This window comes from Cnephaeus nilssonii, assembly GCF_951640355.1.
Source record: "Cnephaeus nilssonii genome assembly, chromosome: 11".
Taxonomy (NCBI): domain Eukaryota; kingdom Metazoa; phylum Chordata; class Mammalia; order Chiroptera; family Vespertilionidae; genus Cnephaeus; species Cnephaeus nilssonii.
This window is the reverse complement of record NC_137082.1, coordinates 3,923,279-3,941,518: the sequence shown is the minus strand read 5'-3', so window position 1 is coordinate 3,941,518 and position 18,240 is coordinate 3,923,279. Positions and strand designations below refer to the sequence as shown.

Here is an 18,240-nt window from a genome sequence, read left to right as displayed (position 1 = left end):
TAGTCAAATATTATATATATCATATATATAGTAAAATTCTATTACATATATATATATATATACATATATATATATATATACACACATATATATATAGTATAGTTAAATAAATGAAACCTACCTTGCTGAGCTGTAGATCAGATTTGTTTGAAAAACCACTATAAAAAAGGTTTTGTCAAAATTAAGAAAGCAATTAAATATCAGTAGAATGTTTTCCATAAAAGACATTCTATATAAGGTAGAACATATTTGGGTCACTAAGTCCACATCCATATGTTATCTAAATCACTGCGATGTGATAGCACTAGTACCCTATTTTTGCACCTTCACTCACAGTATATAGCAACAATAATATTTAACTCTAAGCAGAATCATTTATGTAGCAGAAGGTGCCAAGCAATTTAAATGGAATGTTCTGCCATTAAAATAATTATTTTCATGCCTTACAATAAGAGCGGAATGAATTTAAATGTGAATTAACCAACTGGCAGCCTATAAAAATACATTTTGTAATAAAAGAACTAACCTTCAGAAAGATTATAAACAAGGAATACATATTTACTATATAAAAGTAACTCATTTCAGCTTATTTAAATTTCCTTTTTCCTTTTTGTTTTTTTATTTTTAATTTAAGTTCTTTATTGTTTAATATATTACACTAGAAGCCCGGTGCACTAAATTCGTGCACGGCGGGGGGTTGTCCCTCAGCCCAGCCTGTACCCTCTCCAATCTGGGACTCCTGGAGGGATGTCCGACTGCCCATTTAGGCCCGATCCTGGTGGGATCGGGCCTAAACGGGCAGTCGGACATCCCTCTCACAATCCAGGACTGCTGGCTCCCAACTGCTTGTCTGCCTGCCTTCCTGATTGCCCCTAACCACTTCTGCCTGCCAGCCTGATCACCCCCTAACTGCTGCCAGCCTGGTTGATGCTTAACTGCTCCCCTGCCAGCCTGTTTGCCCCCAACTTCCCTCCTCTGCCAGCCTGGTCACCCCTAACTGTCCTCTCCTGCAGGGTTGATCACCTCCAACTGCTTCTCTTGCAAGCCTGGTCCCTCTCAACTGCCCTCCATTGCAGGCCTGGTGCCTCCCAACTGCCCTCTCCTGCTGGCCATCTTGTAGTGGCCATCTTGTGTCCACATGGGGGCAGGATCTTTGACCACATGGGGGCAGCTATATTGTGTGTTGCAGTGATGATCAATCTGTATATTACTCTTTTATTAGATAGGATAGAGGCCTGGTGCACGGGTGGGGGCCAGCTGGTTTGCCCTGAAGGGTGTCACAGATAAGGGTGGGGGTTCCCTTGGGGTGTGGGGTGGCCTGAGCGAGGGGCCTGTGGTGGTTTACAGGCCGGCCATGCCTCCTGGCAACCCAAGGGGAGGCCCTGGTATCTGGAATTTATTTTCCTTCTACAATTGAAACTTTGTAGCCTGGGGCAGCAGCCATTTCTGGGGCGGCAGCCATTTCTGTGGCAGTTAATTCACCTTCTACAATTGAAACTTTGTAGCCTTAAGCGGGTGAGCCCGGCCAGGGTGTGCGGAAAGCTTTGCTTCCCCTGTTGCCGCCGGCAACCCTGGCCTGCTCTCTCAAGCTCCATTCTGCTGCCATTTGTTTGAATTTGTTTACCTTCTATAATTGAAACTTTGTAGCTTGAGTAGAGGCTTAGGCCTGCAATGGCTATGGAAAGCTTGGCTTGCTCTGTTACCTGGGAAACCTTGCTCTCTGTGGCTGTAGCCACCTTGGATTGGGGTTAATTTGCATACTCGCCCTGATTGGCTGGTGGGCGTGGCTTATGTAGCAGAGTGATGGTTAATTTGCATATTACCGGTTTATTAGAGAGGATAAGTCTCCTTTTCCCCTTATTGACCTCTTCCGGCCTTCCCCAACCCCCAGCACATGCCCTCACACCCTGCCTCCCCATCTGTGTCCATTGGTTATGCTCATATGCAAGCATATACGTCCTTTGGTTGACCTCTTACTTAAGCAATATATTTAAATATGCTTCATTTTACTCATCACTAGGCTCAATGAAAAATTTCTAGAATGTCTATATCTTAAAGATTTCTGAAATGATATGCTGCATCAATTTGGTATTTTTGATATTTTATAAAATGCAATCAGATACTAGAATGTCTAATTTCAAATTTAGTTCTAATTTAAACAGCTACTATTTACAAAAATAAATAAGTTACTATGTGTTTTCTACTAGTAAGTTACATTATTTTAACTTGTTGAAAACTAACCTTAAAACAGTGTAAAACAATTTAGTTGTATCTGTCAGAAAAATATTCATGTCTAAAATGTAAGAACATACCTGTTTTTAAAAGACTCCTTTAACTTTCTTGCAGACTGTATACCATCCTTTGGTTTGTATCTCTTATTAATTTGGCTTATCAAGGATTCTGCTGCATCAGCAAGTATTTTCCCTTTTGAGTTTTCTCTCTGAAACAATTTATAAATTATTTAAAAACTCTATAAGTTAACCTTCAAGTGAAAATAAAGGCTGAAAAGAAATAAAAAGAAAAATATGTTTCTATGTATAGCCACAAAGAGAAATAAAGGGAATCAGAAATTACTTGGTAAGTTTGGGCTTTATTAAGCATTAAAACAAGTCAGGGTAAGTCTTTTAACATATAAAATAACTGTGAAGAGTGCTCTGTAGATATTACTTTTTAAAAGTGAAACTCATATAAAAAAATAAAGGAAACTAAAAACTGGTTCTTTGTAAAGATCAATAAAGTTGACAAGCCTCTAGTAAGGTTAACTAAGAAAAAAAGAAAGATGTAAAAGACAGATATTACTAACACCAAAAGAGGCTATCACTAGTGATTACATGGACATTAAAAGGATAATAAAGAAATACTATAGACAACTCTATGCCCATAAATTTGGTAACCTAGATTAAATGGACCATTTCCTTGAAATTCTTTAAAAACTCATGGAAGAATTACCTGACTAGGCCTGTATCTATTAAATCAATAGTTAATACCTTCCAAAACAGAAAGCACCAGGCCAAGGTGGGTTTACTGGTGAGTTAAAACATTTAAGAAGTATAACAATTTTCTACAATCTTCCAGGAGACAGAAGCATAGGGAATACTTCCTAACTCATTTTATGAAGACATTATCAGCTCATGAACATAGATGCAAAAATCCTGAATAAAATATTAGCAATCAAGTCCAAAAATGTATAAAAAGAATTGTCTACCACAGCCAAGTGGAATCAGCCAAGTAAGCAAGGCTGATTCAATTTTTGAAAATGAATTAATGTAATCCATCATATTAATGGGCTAAAGAAGAAAATCATGATCACATCAATAGATGCACAAAAACATTTGACTAAATCCAATATCCATTCATAACTCTTAGAAAACCAGGAACACAGGAGAACATCTTCTACTTCATTAAGTTCAGCTATAAAAAGAAAATACAGCAAACATCATACTTAATGGAAACTAGATGCTTTCCCACTAAGAAACAAGAAAAGGATGTCTGCTCTCACACTCCTATCAACATCATACTGAAGTCCTAGCTAAGGTAATAGACAAGCAAAGGCTATCCATGGTAAACAGATTGGAAGGAAGAAATAAAACTATTTTTGTCTATGTATAAAAATCTCAATCAACAAAAATATTCCTGGAACTAAAAAGCAATTATAGAAATGGTGGAAGGATATAAAAGTAATAATAAAAGCTAATCACTTTCTTATACATCAGTAACTAACAATTGGAATATGAAATTATATTCCATTTACATTACCACCCCCCAACATAGAATCAAGAATAAATATGGCAAACATATACACAAGATCTATATGAGGGAAACTTCATGACTCTGATGAAAAATAAAAAAAAACATCTAAATAAATGGAAAGGCTCATATTGTCAAGAGGTCGGTTCTTTCCAATTTGATTTAAAGATTCAATGTAATCCCAATCAAAATCTCAGAAAGTTATTTTTTTGGTTAGCAACAATATGATTCTCAAGTTTACATGGAGAAGCAAGAGACCCAGAATAGCCAACACAATGTTGAATGAGAAGAACAAAGTTGGAGAACTGACACTACCCTACTTTTAAGGCATAATGATAGAGTTATTAGTATAGTGCAGTATTGGTGAAAGAATAAACAAATAGAATGGAATAAAACAGACAGCCCAGATATAGGTCTCCAAGTATGGTACAAAATAGCTAAAATTGTCCTGGAGCTGTTCTACAGCTGATTAAGTGAAGAAAGTGGGGCATCCAATGGGGATGAGCAACAGTTATAGAAGATAGTATCCTCTACCCCACTTACATCCTTTCTTAATAAACCTTGTAAAACTTTAATGCAATAATGCAAAAAATACTTCAGATGCTACTATGTGCAAAGTTGAATAAATGTTGAATAAAAGTCTTTACACTTATAGTTTAAAGTGAAAAAAAATCACAAAACACAACCATTTATTAAGAAGAAAGGTAAGCACCATTTGAAAGGCAAAGGCACAGGCAGTTCTATATGCATGTTCAAAAGAATCTAAGGGAGACCCAACAAGAGGAAACAAGGCAGAAACTAATATTAATACCAAATGTCAACTGTAACTGAAAAGTAAAAGTATATATGAATAAAATGAATTTCTCCTGTAAAATTTAAAAATGTATTATAGAAATAGTAATATAACTAGAAAATTAAAAATTACATAGGTGGCTCACACAAACAAGGAGCCAAAACAGGGTTCATTCATGCAATTCCTACGTACATGCCTATGGCACCCACGGGCATGTGTTTTATCAGAGCCAGGATTAGGGAGAGATGCAGGAATTCAATAGGCACTTGCTCTGAGTTTGAATTAAAGAACAAGGTATTTCCAAATGTTAAATTTGCAGCAATCAAACAAGCTTCTTTCTCTTTCTTATGTTATTAAGTAGGCATGTTATGGGTATGCAGAAATAAAACACACTGAAAGCTCACCATTTTGTTTTGTTTCAAATCCAAGGAATTAAATTCAGATGTTAATCTTTTCCTTGATTTCCTAAGACTCTTTGTATTTTTACTATGAGAGGGGCTTTTATCACAAATAGCAGTATTCACATCTTTTGACAGTATGTATTTCTTCCTATAGACGAGAGATTCTTCAACTGTCTTATTTAGGAGAATTGATTTAAAAGTAGTTTCAGATTCTATATGCCAATCACTCTGCTTGGTATTTTCAATATTTTTCTGCTTTGAAAGTTGATTTAGTTGTTGATTGGTTCTTCTGCAAACATCTACTTCTCCTTTATCTATTTTGTTACGCTGCATTATTTCTTTCTTATATTCCACCTTTCCTGTTTCTTCAGAATTATCATCAGATACTGAAGAGGATGATTTGTTTTTGTTGATAGCAATATCTAGTGGGAAAAAGAGAAATTAATCCTTATCTATCTATATAAAACCCTAATATGCAAATCGACCAAACAGCAGAACCACTGGCGGAACGACAGGTTGCTATGATATGCACTGACCATGCAGGAGCTGCCCCCAGCCCGCAGGCCCTGACAGGTGGAGGTGTCAAGGGGGCAGGGCTGGCAAGCAGGCGGCGCCAGGCCAGCCAAGGCAAGTGTGAGCAGGGGCCCCTTGGTCATCCTTCTGGTCACTCTGCAGACACTGGTCGCGCTGCAGAGGGAGGTGACCTGCGGTGGCGGGGCTAGCAAGCGGGCAGCGCCAGGCTGAGGTGGGTGCGAGCTGGGGCTCTGATCACCCCACTGGTCACCCCACAGATCAGCCCTGATCACCGGCCAGGCTTAGGGCCCCTACCCGTGCATGCATTTCGTGCACCAGGCCTCTAGTTAAATTAATAAACTGATAATGTATAAACTTTATTAAAACCAAAGATATTTGTCAGACATTTCAAGAAATGAATATTCCCCTGAACTACTATTATATATAGAAAAAACTATAGTTGACCCTTGAACAACACAGGGTTAGGGGTATCAACCCCTACACAGTCAAAAATCCACATATAACTTTTGATTCACAAAACTTAATAACCAGAAGCCTTAATAATAACATAGTCAATTAACATATATTTTGTATGATGTGTATTATATACATACTAGAGGCCTGGTGCACAAAATTTGTGCATTGGGGGGAGGGGGGACGGGTGTTCCTCAGCCTGACCTGCACCCTCTCTAATCTGGGACCCCTCGGGGGATGTCCGACTGCCGGTTTAGGCCTGATGCAGGCAGTCGGACATCCCTCTCACAATCCGGGACCACTGGCTCCTAACTGCTTACCTGCCTGCCTGCCTGCCTGATGCCCCTAACTGCTCTCCTGCCTGCTTGATCGCCCATAACGACCTCAGCTTGCCTGCCTGATCGCCCCTAACCACCTCTGCCTGCCTGCATGATTACCCTGACCGATCTCCCTGCTGGTCTGATCCCCCTAACTGCTCTCCCCTGCCAGCCTGATCCCCTAACTGCTCTTCCCTGCTGGCCTGATCCCCATAACTGCTCTCCCCTGCCAGCCTGATCCCCTAACTGCTCTTCCCTGCCAGCCTGATCCCCCTAACTGCTCTCCCCTGCTGGCCTGATCCCCCTAACTGCTCTCCCCTGCCAGCCTGATCGCCTCTAACTTCTTCTGCCTTGGCCTCACCACCATGGGTTTGTCCAGAAGGACGTCTGGAAGATGTCTGGTCTAATTAGCATATTACCCTTTTATTAGTATAGATTCTTTTCTCTAGTAAATGAGAGGAAAAAATACTAAAAAATCATGAGAAAATACATTTACAAAATTTATTGAAAAAAATCTGCACATAAATGGACGAACCCATGCAGTTCAAACCTGTGTTGTTTCAGAGTCAACTGTAGCTGGGCTGGTATGGCTCAGTGGTTGAACATTGACCTAGGAACCAGGAGGTCACCAGTTTGATTCTGGGTCAGAGTCAGGGCACATGCCTGTATTTAAGATTTGATCCCCAGTGGGGGATGTGCAGGAGGCAGCTGATCAATGATTCTCTCTCATCATTGATGTTTCTATCTCTCTCTCCCTCTCTCTTCCTCTCTGAAATCAATAAAAACTTCTTTTTAAAGAGTCAACTGTGTATGTTTCACCTTGAATAAATGTGTCTCCTTGTGAAGTACTTGCTCTTTGATTATCACACAGATTAATATTTGTTACAGGCGTCCAACATGCCCATTTAGAAGGCATTTTATTTCCATGAATGTTGTATGAAACATCAGGTAACCTGGAAAATAAATTCATTTGCTTAATATATCATAAAACATTAGCTATAATTCTGACATAAGACTTTGTTTTTTTTAAATGTAGTCAATGTTTATTGATAGCAATTTTTACCAGTCAAGTATGAAAATGTTTTTGTAAGTCATTATGAAAGTTAAAATTTACCATATAATTAATCAAATTAAAGATTAAAAAGTTCCATTATTGCTACTATATTTATATCTACCTAAATACATCTCACATAACTTACATGTTCCACTGTATATTTAAAGTAGGTTACATTTCTATATATTCATACCTTATTATTTTTAAAATCTCATTCATTTGAATCTCTCAATTTGAAAGTAGTTATGTTGGTACTTATGGACAAAACAGACTACTCCCCATTGTGCTATCATAATACTTGAGAGATGATTAATGCTATAAACAATCTATCTATATAATAAAAGCCCAGCGATCTTTATGGCAGAACGACCAGAATGACCGGTCACTGTGACGGCGCACTGACCATCAGGGGCAGACACTCAATGTAGGAGCTGCCCCCGGTGGTCAGTGCGCTCCCACAGTGGGAGCACTGCTCAGCCAGAAGCCCAGCTCATGGCTGGCAAGTGCAGTCACAATGGCGGGAGCCTCTCCTGCCTCCGAGACAGGGCTAAGGAGTGGTGAGCCAAGCGGTAAGGAGCAAGCAGGTGGGCAGTTAGGAGTGAGCAGGCTGGCAGTTAGGAGCAAGGGGTCCTGGATTGCGAGAGGGCACAGGCTGGGCTGAGGGATCCCGCCCCACCCAATATACACGAATTTTGTGAATTGGGCCTCTAATAAGACTATAAAGCCTTTTTCTTTAAATTTGTTACATTCATCTAAAAGTAAATATACACACTAAAAAATTTGATGAGCTTTCTCATACTTACACAGATTTATCTATTTTTCCCGCTGCTTGAGAACCGAGAACAGAATACTGGGAATCATCTAAATAAAACAAAAATTATGGTATTTTCATTTTTTCATGCAGTTGGCAGGGTAAAATTGGTATAGATTTTGATCAAGGTTTACATACTGGGATGAAGAGATTGATTGATCAAGTTTTCCCCTTCTCAAACCCAAACATCTTGGGAACAGAGAGTATATTTCCTTGTTACTTCTAAGTTCCTTGCATAAAGCTGAATACATTTATTATAAATCTTTTTTTTCAAATCAAAGAAAGCCAGGTGGCAAAAGGGAAGTTTATAAAGAAGATTAAATAAAAAAGTACTTACTAAAATTTTGGTTTAGGAATTCAATGTCCTTAGTTTCTGTCTTTTCTGTAACGTCAGCAGTTTTCATATGCTATAAACACAGGAGACATGTTACTGTAAATTTGAATTAAGGTATTGTAGGAAAACAACTTTTAAAAGTCAGAATATTAAAGATTAAAATTTTAAAAATAAATTTGCTTTGCTATTAAAAGCTGGATAGTATTTCTATTTACAGTTGACCTTAAAACAAATTGTGACCTCTGTCACATTTACATATAACTTTTGATTCCTCCAAAACTTAACTACTAATAGTGACTGTCTGGATGCCTTACTGATAACATAAACAGTTCACTAATACATATTTTGTATGTTATATGTATTCTATACTGTATTCTTACAATAAAGCTAGAGAAAATAAAATGTTAAGAAAATCTTGAGAAAATACATATATTTACAAAATTTATTGAAAAAAATCCATGTATAAGTGAACTCAAGGTCATGTTGTTCAAGTGTCAACTGTACTTCATTATGGTTATTCCCATTTTAGAATATCAGTTAGCCTAAAATACAAGAAAATAACTTTCACTGCCGATAAGGAAGCACAAGATCCTATAAATTTTCTGATCACTTCATAGCCAGTAAAACAATTCAATCTTCATCTGGAACTGACAATTTCTAAAACCTCCATGGCACATTTCCTATTGTTTTGATCTCATAACCTGCATCTATTCTGTCTTTTCACTAATATACATAAAGGAGTTGGAAATTATGGAACATTAAATGTTTTGTAACTTACTGCACAACCATCTTCTTAACTACAGCAAGTTTCCCTTTTTCCACAGCAACAGATACACACTTACCCAGATCAAATAAAAATATGACATCACTGTCAAAAGAATATACCCTCTAGGCCAAGATATTTTGCCTCATCCTGGCTTTCTTTCCTCCTTACTCTAGCCAGTGGTTCCACTACCCTGGGAGAGGAGCAGTATGAAAATGTGTAGGTGTGGTTTTGGTTGTCATAACGACAGAAAGGTTCCCCTGACAATAAGCAAGCACAGGCCTAGCATGCTTATCATCCTACAACATTCAGTACCACACCACAAAACTGAACAGTGTCCCTAGTAAGAAACATTTAGTGAGACAATTTGAACCATCACTTTGACTATTTTTTCTAATATCTTCAACTTTTGCACCCTTTATCTTTATGCCACATAACCATTTAATTTTTAAAAAATCATCTATTCTTTTTCTTTTTTGTTTGCAATCGTGTTTTTTTAAATTATATTCTTTTTCAATCTAAAACCAAGGATACTAAACTTTGAGAGATTATTACACATTTTAAAAAATAAATCTTTATTGTTCAGATTATTACAGATGTTTCTCCCCCCCCCATAGCTCCCTTCCACCTAATTCCCACCCCACCCCATGCCCTTACCCCACCCCCAACTGACCTCGTCCACAGATGTAAGAATTTTGTCCAATCTCTTACCGCACCCCCCACACCCTCTTCCCCCTGAGGATTGTCAGTCCACTCCCTTTCTATGCCCCTGATTCTATTATATTCACCAGTTTATTCTGTTCATCAGGTTTTTTATTCACTTGATTTTTAGATTCACTTGTTGATAGATATGTATTTGTTGTTCATAATTTTTTTAAAAAAATATATTTTATTGATTTTTTACAGAGAGGAAGAGAGAGGGATAGAGAGTTAGAAACATTGATGAGAGAGAAACACCGATCAGCTGCCTCCTGCACACCCCCCACTGGGGATGTGCCCGCAACCAAGGTACATGCCCCCGACCAGAATCGAACCTGGGACCCTTGAGTCCGCAGGCCGAAGCTCTATCCACTGAGCCAAACCGGTTCGGCTGTTGTTCATAATTTTTATCTTTACCTTTTTCTTCTTCTTCTTCTTCTTCTTCTTAAAGAATACCTTTCAGCATTTCATATAATACTGGTTTGGTGGTGATGAACTCCTTTAGCTTTTTCTTGTCTGTGAAGCTCTTTATCTGACTTTCAATTCTAAATGATAGCTTTGCTGGGTAGAGTAATCTTGGTTGTAGGTTCTTGCCATTCATCACTTTGAATATTTCTTGCCATTCCCTTCTGGCCTGCATAGTTTCTGTTGAGAAATCAGCTGACAGTCATATGGGTACTCCCTTGTAGGTAACTGTTTTTCTCTTGCTGCTTTTAAGATTCTCTCTTTGTCTTTTGCCCTTGGCATTTTACATATGATGTGTTTTGGTGTGGTCCTTTTTGGATTCCTCTTCTCTGTGCTCCCTGTACTTGTAAGTCTATTTCTTTCACCAGGTAGTGGAAGTTTTCTGTCATTATTTCTTCAAATAGGTTTTCAATATCTTGCTCTCTCTCTTCTTCTGGCACCCCCATAGTTCGGATGTTGGTACGTTTGAAGTTGTCCCAGAGGCTCCTTACACTATCTTCATATTTTTGGATTCTTTTCTCTTTTTGCTCTTCTGGTTGGGTGTTTTTTTGCTTCCTTGTATTTCAAATCTTTAACTTGATTCTTGGGATCCTCTAATCTACTGTTGAATTTCTGTATATTATTCTTTATTTCAGTCAGCGTATACTTAATTTCTGACTAGTCCTTTTCCGTTTTTTTGTGTTTTTTTTTTTGGGGGGGGGGCGGGAATTCTCACTAAGATCCTTGAAGGTCTCACTAAGTTTCTAGAGGTTTCTAGAAGATTCTTGAGTAACCTTATAACTGTGGTTTTGAACTCTATATCCAGTAGTTTGCTTTCTTCCATTTCTTTCACTTGTGACATGTATTTTTTTCCTCCGCATTTTGGCTGCTTCCCTGTGTTGATAGAGTGGCCTTGTGTACTAGGTATCCTATAGGGCCCAGTGGCTCAGCCTTCCCAATCACCTGAGGTGGACACTCTTGGTGTACCCCTTTGTGGTCTGGGTGCACAGTCTTGTTGTAGTTAAGCCTTGATTGCTGTTGGTATCACTGGGAGGAATTGACCTCCAGGCCAATTTGCTATGGGGACCAGCTATGTCTACAATGGAAGAACTGCTGTGCTGAAGACACCCTTATGGGGCAGGACTTGCTTCAGTGGGGCTTTGGTGCTCACAAGTCTGCCCCTTGAGTATGTCGCTTATGGATGTGAAGAGTTGTAATCTGGTATGGTCTCACAATGACCACGGGGTACACTGGCTCTTGGATCTCCAAGGAGGTGCAAAGTCAGCCACTGCCCGAGGCCACCCAGCAGGAGCTACAGAGAGAGAGATCTGCAGATTCTTCTTCTTTGTTTGGGGTTTGGAAGTGCCCAGATGAGGTCCAGCTGTAAAGCAAGGCAGGCTGCTGCTGCTGAGCCTTGGGCCTTCTTTTGGAAGCTTTGGAGCTCTCTGACACAGCTGCAGTTTGTTAGGTCTTAGGCTGCAGAAGGACAGGCCATTCATATGCAAAAGCCACTGCGCACAGCTTGGATGGGGTTGTAAATTGAGTGGGGCGGGGTTTCAGAGAATCACCAGGGTGGAGCAAACAGCAATGGCTGACGGTCAGCCCTGTACCCGGGAGGTCCCCGCATCTCCACATCCCACACCCCCATGCAGGAACAATGATTGCTGTGAGCACCTCTGAGAGAAAGTGCCCTCATGTTCTAGCCAGATGCCAGACAGTCCAGCTTCTCCCCGTATGAGTCTGGGTCCCCAGAGTCTCGCCTGGAACTGGAGTTCAGAGCATTCGGGAACTTGTATCTCCCTCCCAATTGAAAAAAACAACACACCCAGTTGCCAGCCCGTTTCATGCATGCCTTAGTACCTCTGCACCTCCGCACCTCCTACTAGTCTCAATGCGTTTTTCTTTCCTTCTAGTTGTAGAACTTCCACTCAGCCAGCTTTCTCATGGTTCTGCATGATGTTTGTTTTGTCTTTTAGTTGTAGTTTTGATGTGGTTGTGAGAGGCAGCAAGAACAGGTGTTTACCTATGCCGCCATCTTGGTTCTCTCCTATTACAAATTTTTGAACCAATGCTGTGATAAAATTCATAGTCTCTAATTTAAACTGGGTCTCTACATTGCCTAACACTGCTACTCATTCTTAGCCTTCTCCATTATCTCTCAGTAGCTATTCCAAAACTTTACTTGTCCCTGAACCCTCTACATCAATTTATCCCCAAGAAAAATCCAACATCCTCACACTTCAGAGGAAACAAAAGCTAGCTACTAGGTGTTCTTCACCTACAAAGTTATCTGTATCTCTGATTACCTCCTATTTCTCCAAGAAACAACTTTCTCCTATCCATTCCCTGCTCTGTTTCCTCAGTTACCTGGAATGAATACCCTTCTTCTAAATGTCCATTTGAATAACCTTTATTTATCCTTCAAAAATCAACTCATTTTCCATCTCCTTAGAGAGCCTCTCTTGATTTTCCCCTCCCCCTCCAGCTCTGGAGTTAGACATTAGGCCCCCACTACGTTTCTACTGAACCCTATAGGTATATTTGAGAAGATTTATACAATAGTAGAATTATCTTATTAATTTATCTAATTCCCATGCTAGAGTTGAAGATACTTAAGGACAGAGTCCACTTTTACTTTATATTTCTATACTAGAACGTCCTCATAGAAGACACTAATTTGTATAACTAAAGAATGATGATGAGTCCATTCTCCCACCAAATGGGTAAATCAGAGTTATATTGAATGGATATTCCTAAAGTCTATTGTCAGCACAGTAAATGAGTTGTATGTGAGAATGACCTTACTTTCAAGGACAATAAGTGATAACTTTTAAAAAAGCAATGCCTTAAACAAAGACACTCACTGCTTGTAAAAAGTTAGCTCTATATGTATTTCTACAATAACCTGATAAATAACTTATTGTAAAAATGCTTTCAAAGTAAAGTTACTTTGTGTGTCTCATTTTCTCTACTTCTTTCTGCAGGTGATTTAGACTGACGTGATACAGCATTATCCACTCCAGTTTTAGAAACACCAGGTTTCTCTGCAGGACTCCTCACTTGCAGCGGTGGTTTAATTTTTCCTCTTCGTGGTGCTGCTAAAAAGGAGAATGAAGGACTGGTATATTTATGGGTTTTTAACATTACATATTGCTATTATTGAGGTGCTATTTAGATGAGGAAGTTAAAAAAGGAAGGTTCTAGGATGGGTCCCAGGTTTTGGTTTAGATGAGTAAGTGGATACCATTTACCAAGGTAAGAAATGGAGAAAAAAATTAGCCGGGGGTGGTGGTGGTTGAAAGATGAATTTATCTTGGACCTGTTAAATTTGAGTAGCCTATTGAACATTAGACAACAGCCCAGAAGGCAATTGGATTCTGGAAACAGAGGTCACTATTAAATTGTTATAAAGATTTTTTAAAAAAAGAACAAAAAATTGTCATAAAGATTAAATAGTCTTGACCAGTTTTGCTCAGTGGTTAGAGCGTCGGCCTGTGGACTGAAGGGTTCCAGGTTAGATTCTGGTCAAGGGTATGTACCTCGGTTGTAGGCACATCCCCAGTGGGGTGTGTGCAGGAGGCAGCTGATTGATGATTGATGTTTCTAACTATCCCTCTCCCTTTCTCTCTGTTAAAAAAATCAATAAAATATATTTAAAAAAAAGATAAATAAGATGGTATCTATAGCAATTTGTATATAGTATCAGGTTATTTATTTTTATTTAACTTTAAGTATGTAACAGGTACTGTCCAAATGTTTCACAATATTCCTTGTCATGTGAATGAATGATTTTTACTTAAACCTTTACACAAGTTTTATAGGAAGGAAACTGGTTCTAAGGTTAGCTAGAGGATAATCTGTACCATGTACATAGTTGGGAGTGGGGAAACAAGCCAATGTGGCCTAATTCAATGTTTTATCCACTATGTCATGCTGCTCCCACTTAAATATTAAACTATTAATGCTGGATTTTAATATTTTGAATAATATTTATATGTCAATACCCATTAAACCTTTCTTAGACATTTGAAATTTCTTGACATTAGTGGTTCATAGTTTTCAATTTTTATATCCCCAACATATCCTTCAGGTAAATTATGTCCAGCATATCCCTGAATTTAAAAAGGCCTGATTTAAAATATACTAACAGTTGTTAGAAATCTTTTAAGACTGGAAAACTCACATGTGTTGATTAAATGTAATGGACTTCTCTTGTTGTATATTTCTGCACCAGTAACAAGGATTGAGGCTTCAGACATTTTTCTTTTGCCAGGAGTGATTATCTTAAACAATGAGAAACAACCACAATAAACACACAGTATCTTTTGAAATTAAATATTCTACAATCTTATTCATAACAACTTACCTTAACTGTACACAAAAGATATGTGGCATTTAATAAACAACACTAGAGGCCCAGAGCACAAAATTTGTGCACTCAGGGGGTCTCTCAGCCCAGCTTGTACCCTCTCACAGTCTGGAAGCCCTTGGTAGAGTGGGCCTAAGTCGTCAATTGTACACCCTTAGCACTACCATGGAGGCGGGAGAGGCTCCCACCACCGCTGCTGCACTCACCAGCCGTGAGCCTGGCTAAGGACTTTTGGCTGAGCAGTGCTCCCCCTGTGGGAGCGCACTGACCACCAGCGGGCAGCTCCTAAGTTCAGCGTCTGTCCCTGGTGGTCAGTGCACATCATAGCAATTGGTTGTTCTGCCATTCGGTCGATTTGCATATTAGCCTTTTATTATATAGGTCTAGAGGCCCGGTGCATGAAAATTCATGCACTGGGGAGGGGGGTCCCTCAGCCTGGCCTGCCCCCTCTCACAGTCCTGGAGCCCTAAGGGGATGTCCTATTTGGTGGCTTAGGCCCGCTCCCCATGGGAAGTGGGCCTAAGCCGCAGTATGGCCTCCCTCTGCGGGAGGCGACCTGGATGATCAGGGGAAGACACCACTCCCATCACCCTGCTGCTGCTGGCACTGCCGGCCACGGGGGCTGCGAGACCTGAGCCCTGGGCCTCACAGCCACAAGGGCTCATGGCTGCCTGAGACGCAGGCCTCGCAGCCGCTGGCACTCATGGCTGGTATGAGCCCTGGGCCTCGCAGCCGCTGGCGCTCACAGCTGCCTAAGCCCTGGGTCTTGCAGCCTCTGGGGCTCATGGCTGCCTGAGCCCAAGGCTGCCTGAGCCCCAGGCCTCGCAGCCACTGTGGCTTTGTCCGGATGGATGTCCGGATGAACATCCAGAAGACGTCTGCCATAATTAACATATTACCCCTTTATTAGTATAGACTAGAGGTCTGGTGCACAAAATTCATGCACGGGGGGTGTAGGGGGGTGTCCCTCAGCCCAGCCTGCACCCTCTCCAATCTGGGATCCCTCAAGGGATGTCTGACTGCCCGTATAGGCCCGATCCTGGGATCAGGCCTAAACGGACAGCGGACATCCCTCTCACAATCCAAGACTGCTGGCTCCCAACCACTCGCCTGTCTGCCTGCCTGATTGCCCCTAACCGCTTCTGCCTGCCAGCCTGATTACCCCCTAACCACTCCCCTGCCAGCCTGATTGATGCCTAACTGCTCCCCTGCTGACCCGATTGCCCCCAACTGCCCTCCCCTGATGGCCTGGTCATCCCTAACTGCCCTCCCCTGCAGGCCTGGTCCCCCCCAACTGCCCTCCCCTGATGGCCGGGTCACCTCTTACTGCCCTCCTCTGCAGGCCTGGTTCCCTCCAAATGCCCTCCCCTGCAGGCCTGATTGCCCCCAACTGCCCTCCCCTGCAGGCCTGGTCGACCCCAACTGCCCTCCCCTGCTGGCCTGATTACCCACAACTGCGCTCCCCTGCTGGCCATCTTGTGGTAGCCATCTTGTGTCCACATGGGGTGGCCATCTTTGACCACATGGGGGCGGCCATCTTGTGTGTTGGAGTGATGGTCAATTTGCATATTACCTTTTTATTAGATGGGATGATGCCCAGAAATTTCTGTTTTAGGCTGACTTTCATTAAGAATTTTATCTAATGTTTGGTATTGAACAGGAAGTCAAAACAAGAAAGGGATATTGTTTTTAAAGAATATTTATAGAACATCTAGACATGTAAAAAAAAATTTTATTGCTACTGAGTTTAGCTAGTTAACCAATGGCTCACAGTTTCCTATTCTATTTCATGTAGAGGATATTTAAACACATATTGATTAAACTTGTTTGTGAATGCATTCATAATGTTAATCGTTGTCTAAAACTTTCTCACATTTAAAACATTGTTTTAATATTTTGCGAAGACTAAACTGCCTTTGGAGTAAAAAGTAGCTAAAGGAATTCAGAAACTCAATGACACACAAGCTAGTGGTCTGATGAGCTGCATTTTTAACTTCATCCTGGAATGACTGATAAGAGCCACAGAAGTAGATAAGCAGAGGCAGGAACAACATGGCACAGGAATGTTACAGGGTACCATATAAAGGAGTAGATGGTGACAAAGTATAAAGGAGGAGGAGGAGAGCTATTTTAAAAAGGCACCTGACCCTAAGACAGAGAAAAAAATACTGATGGAGTCTGGTATAGGTCTGTATATGGTGCATGGAAGAAAGTGGGGAGAGCACAGGAGAAAAGTGAATTCTAACATTAAGCAGGAAACAAACTACGAAACCAAAAAAAAAAAAAAAAAAAAAAAAGCAGTTCCTAGTGGTATATAGCAATATGGGACTTGAACAGTTTAGTCAATCATATAAATGCTTCAGTGACTCCTTATTGAGGCATCAGACATTTTTTTCTTTTGCTAGGAGTAATTATCTTAAACCATGAGAAACAACCACAGTAAAAACACAATATCTTTTGAAATTACTGAAAACATAGTGGCTATTTCATAATACTGCAATGTTTTAAAACTTTACTGTGCTTAAGATCTTTCCCAGAGGTCCTATATGATTCAGTAGGTATAAGATGGGCCAGGGGGGGGGGGAGGGAGGAAGAGAAGAGTCCAAGAATCTGCATTTTAGTAAGTACTCAAGTTATGATTCTGATATAAAGACATAAAAATGCTTTTTATGATATAATCATCTAAGGGAAATATAAGATGACATTTTAAATTTAATGACAGATATAAGACTAAAGGGAAAAATCCTAAGAAACATAATAAAGTGTATGGAAAAGCCTGTGTGATTTATAGTTGCTTAAAAGTAAAAGATTAGTAAATACTGAAATAATCAGAAAAAAATCTAGGAAGAAGATGAAAATGAACCAAGACTTGCAAATGTACATACACCTTAGATGAGTAAAGGTAAAACAGGAACAACAGAAGTAAAAGTATCAAGTCAAGCATGACCATGACATAAAAAGAGAGCAAAGCAACTGACCTTCTTAAAGTGAAGGGCATTTTGATAGAGTAAAATTGTAGTCTCAGAACAGAGTCAAAGATTAGACTGAGTGAGATCAACACAGATCACAAAGTTTTCTGAGCAGAAAAGTGCTAACAGTAAGAAAAACCAGTGTTCTACCATATAAGGTAGCTCACAAGAAAAACAATGTTGTCAAAGATAAATTAAGAGGTTAATATGTTAATCGAGGTAAGTGAAAGTGAGGAATGAAAGGAACAAGGTAGAGAGTAGGGAGATACTAGGAAACACAATCACTAACGCATTGGTTGTAGTAAGGGGGAGAAGAGGCTGGAATCAAGGATATTGTCAATGGTTCATTATGGAAGTACTAGAGGCCCACTGCATGAAAATTTATGCACTTGGTGGTGGGGGGCGTCCCTCAGCCCAGTCTGTGTCCTCTTGCAGCCCGGGACCCCTTGGGGAATGTCCATCTGCTGGCTTAGGCCCGCTACCCGTAGATCAGGCCTAAGCTGGCAGTCAGACATCCTTCTGGCAGCCCTGGACCCTAGGGGATGTCCACCT

The 18,240-nt window shown here is 40.2% G+C and overlaps 1 protein-coding gene across 1 annotated transcript in view; it reads right to left on the bottom strand.

Annotated features, from left to right (window-relative positions):
- SYCP2 (synaptonemal complex protein 2) overlaps positions 1-18,240 on the bottom strand; it is a gene marked incomplete at its 3' end in the record, with an annotated part of 87,912 nt that overhangs the window by 43,056 nt on the left and 26,616 nt on the right. The window contains exons 17-24 of the mRNA XM_079784689.1: positions 14,534-14,633; positions 13,357-13,448; positions 8,448-8,517; positions 8,103-8,160; positions 7,065-7,198; positions 4,945-5,363; positions 2,313-2,440; positions 122-158 (exon numbers count right to left, since the gene is read on the bottom strand). Coding sequence (XP_079640815.1) covers positions 122-158; positions 2,313-2,440; positions 4,945-5,363; positions 7,065-7,198; positions 8,103-8,160; positions 8,448-8,517; positions 13,357-13,448; positions 14,534-14,633 — 1,038 coding nt within the window. The remainder of the gene's footprint in view (positions 1-121; positions 159-2,312; positions 2,441-4,944; positions 5,364-7,064; positions 7,199-8,102; positions 8,161-8,447; positions 8,518-13,356; positions 13,449-14,533; positions 14,634-18,240) is intronic.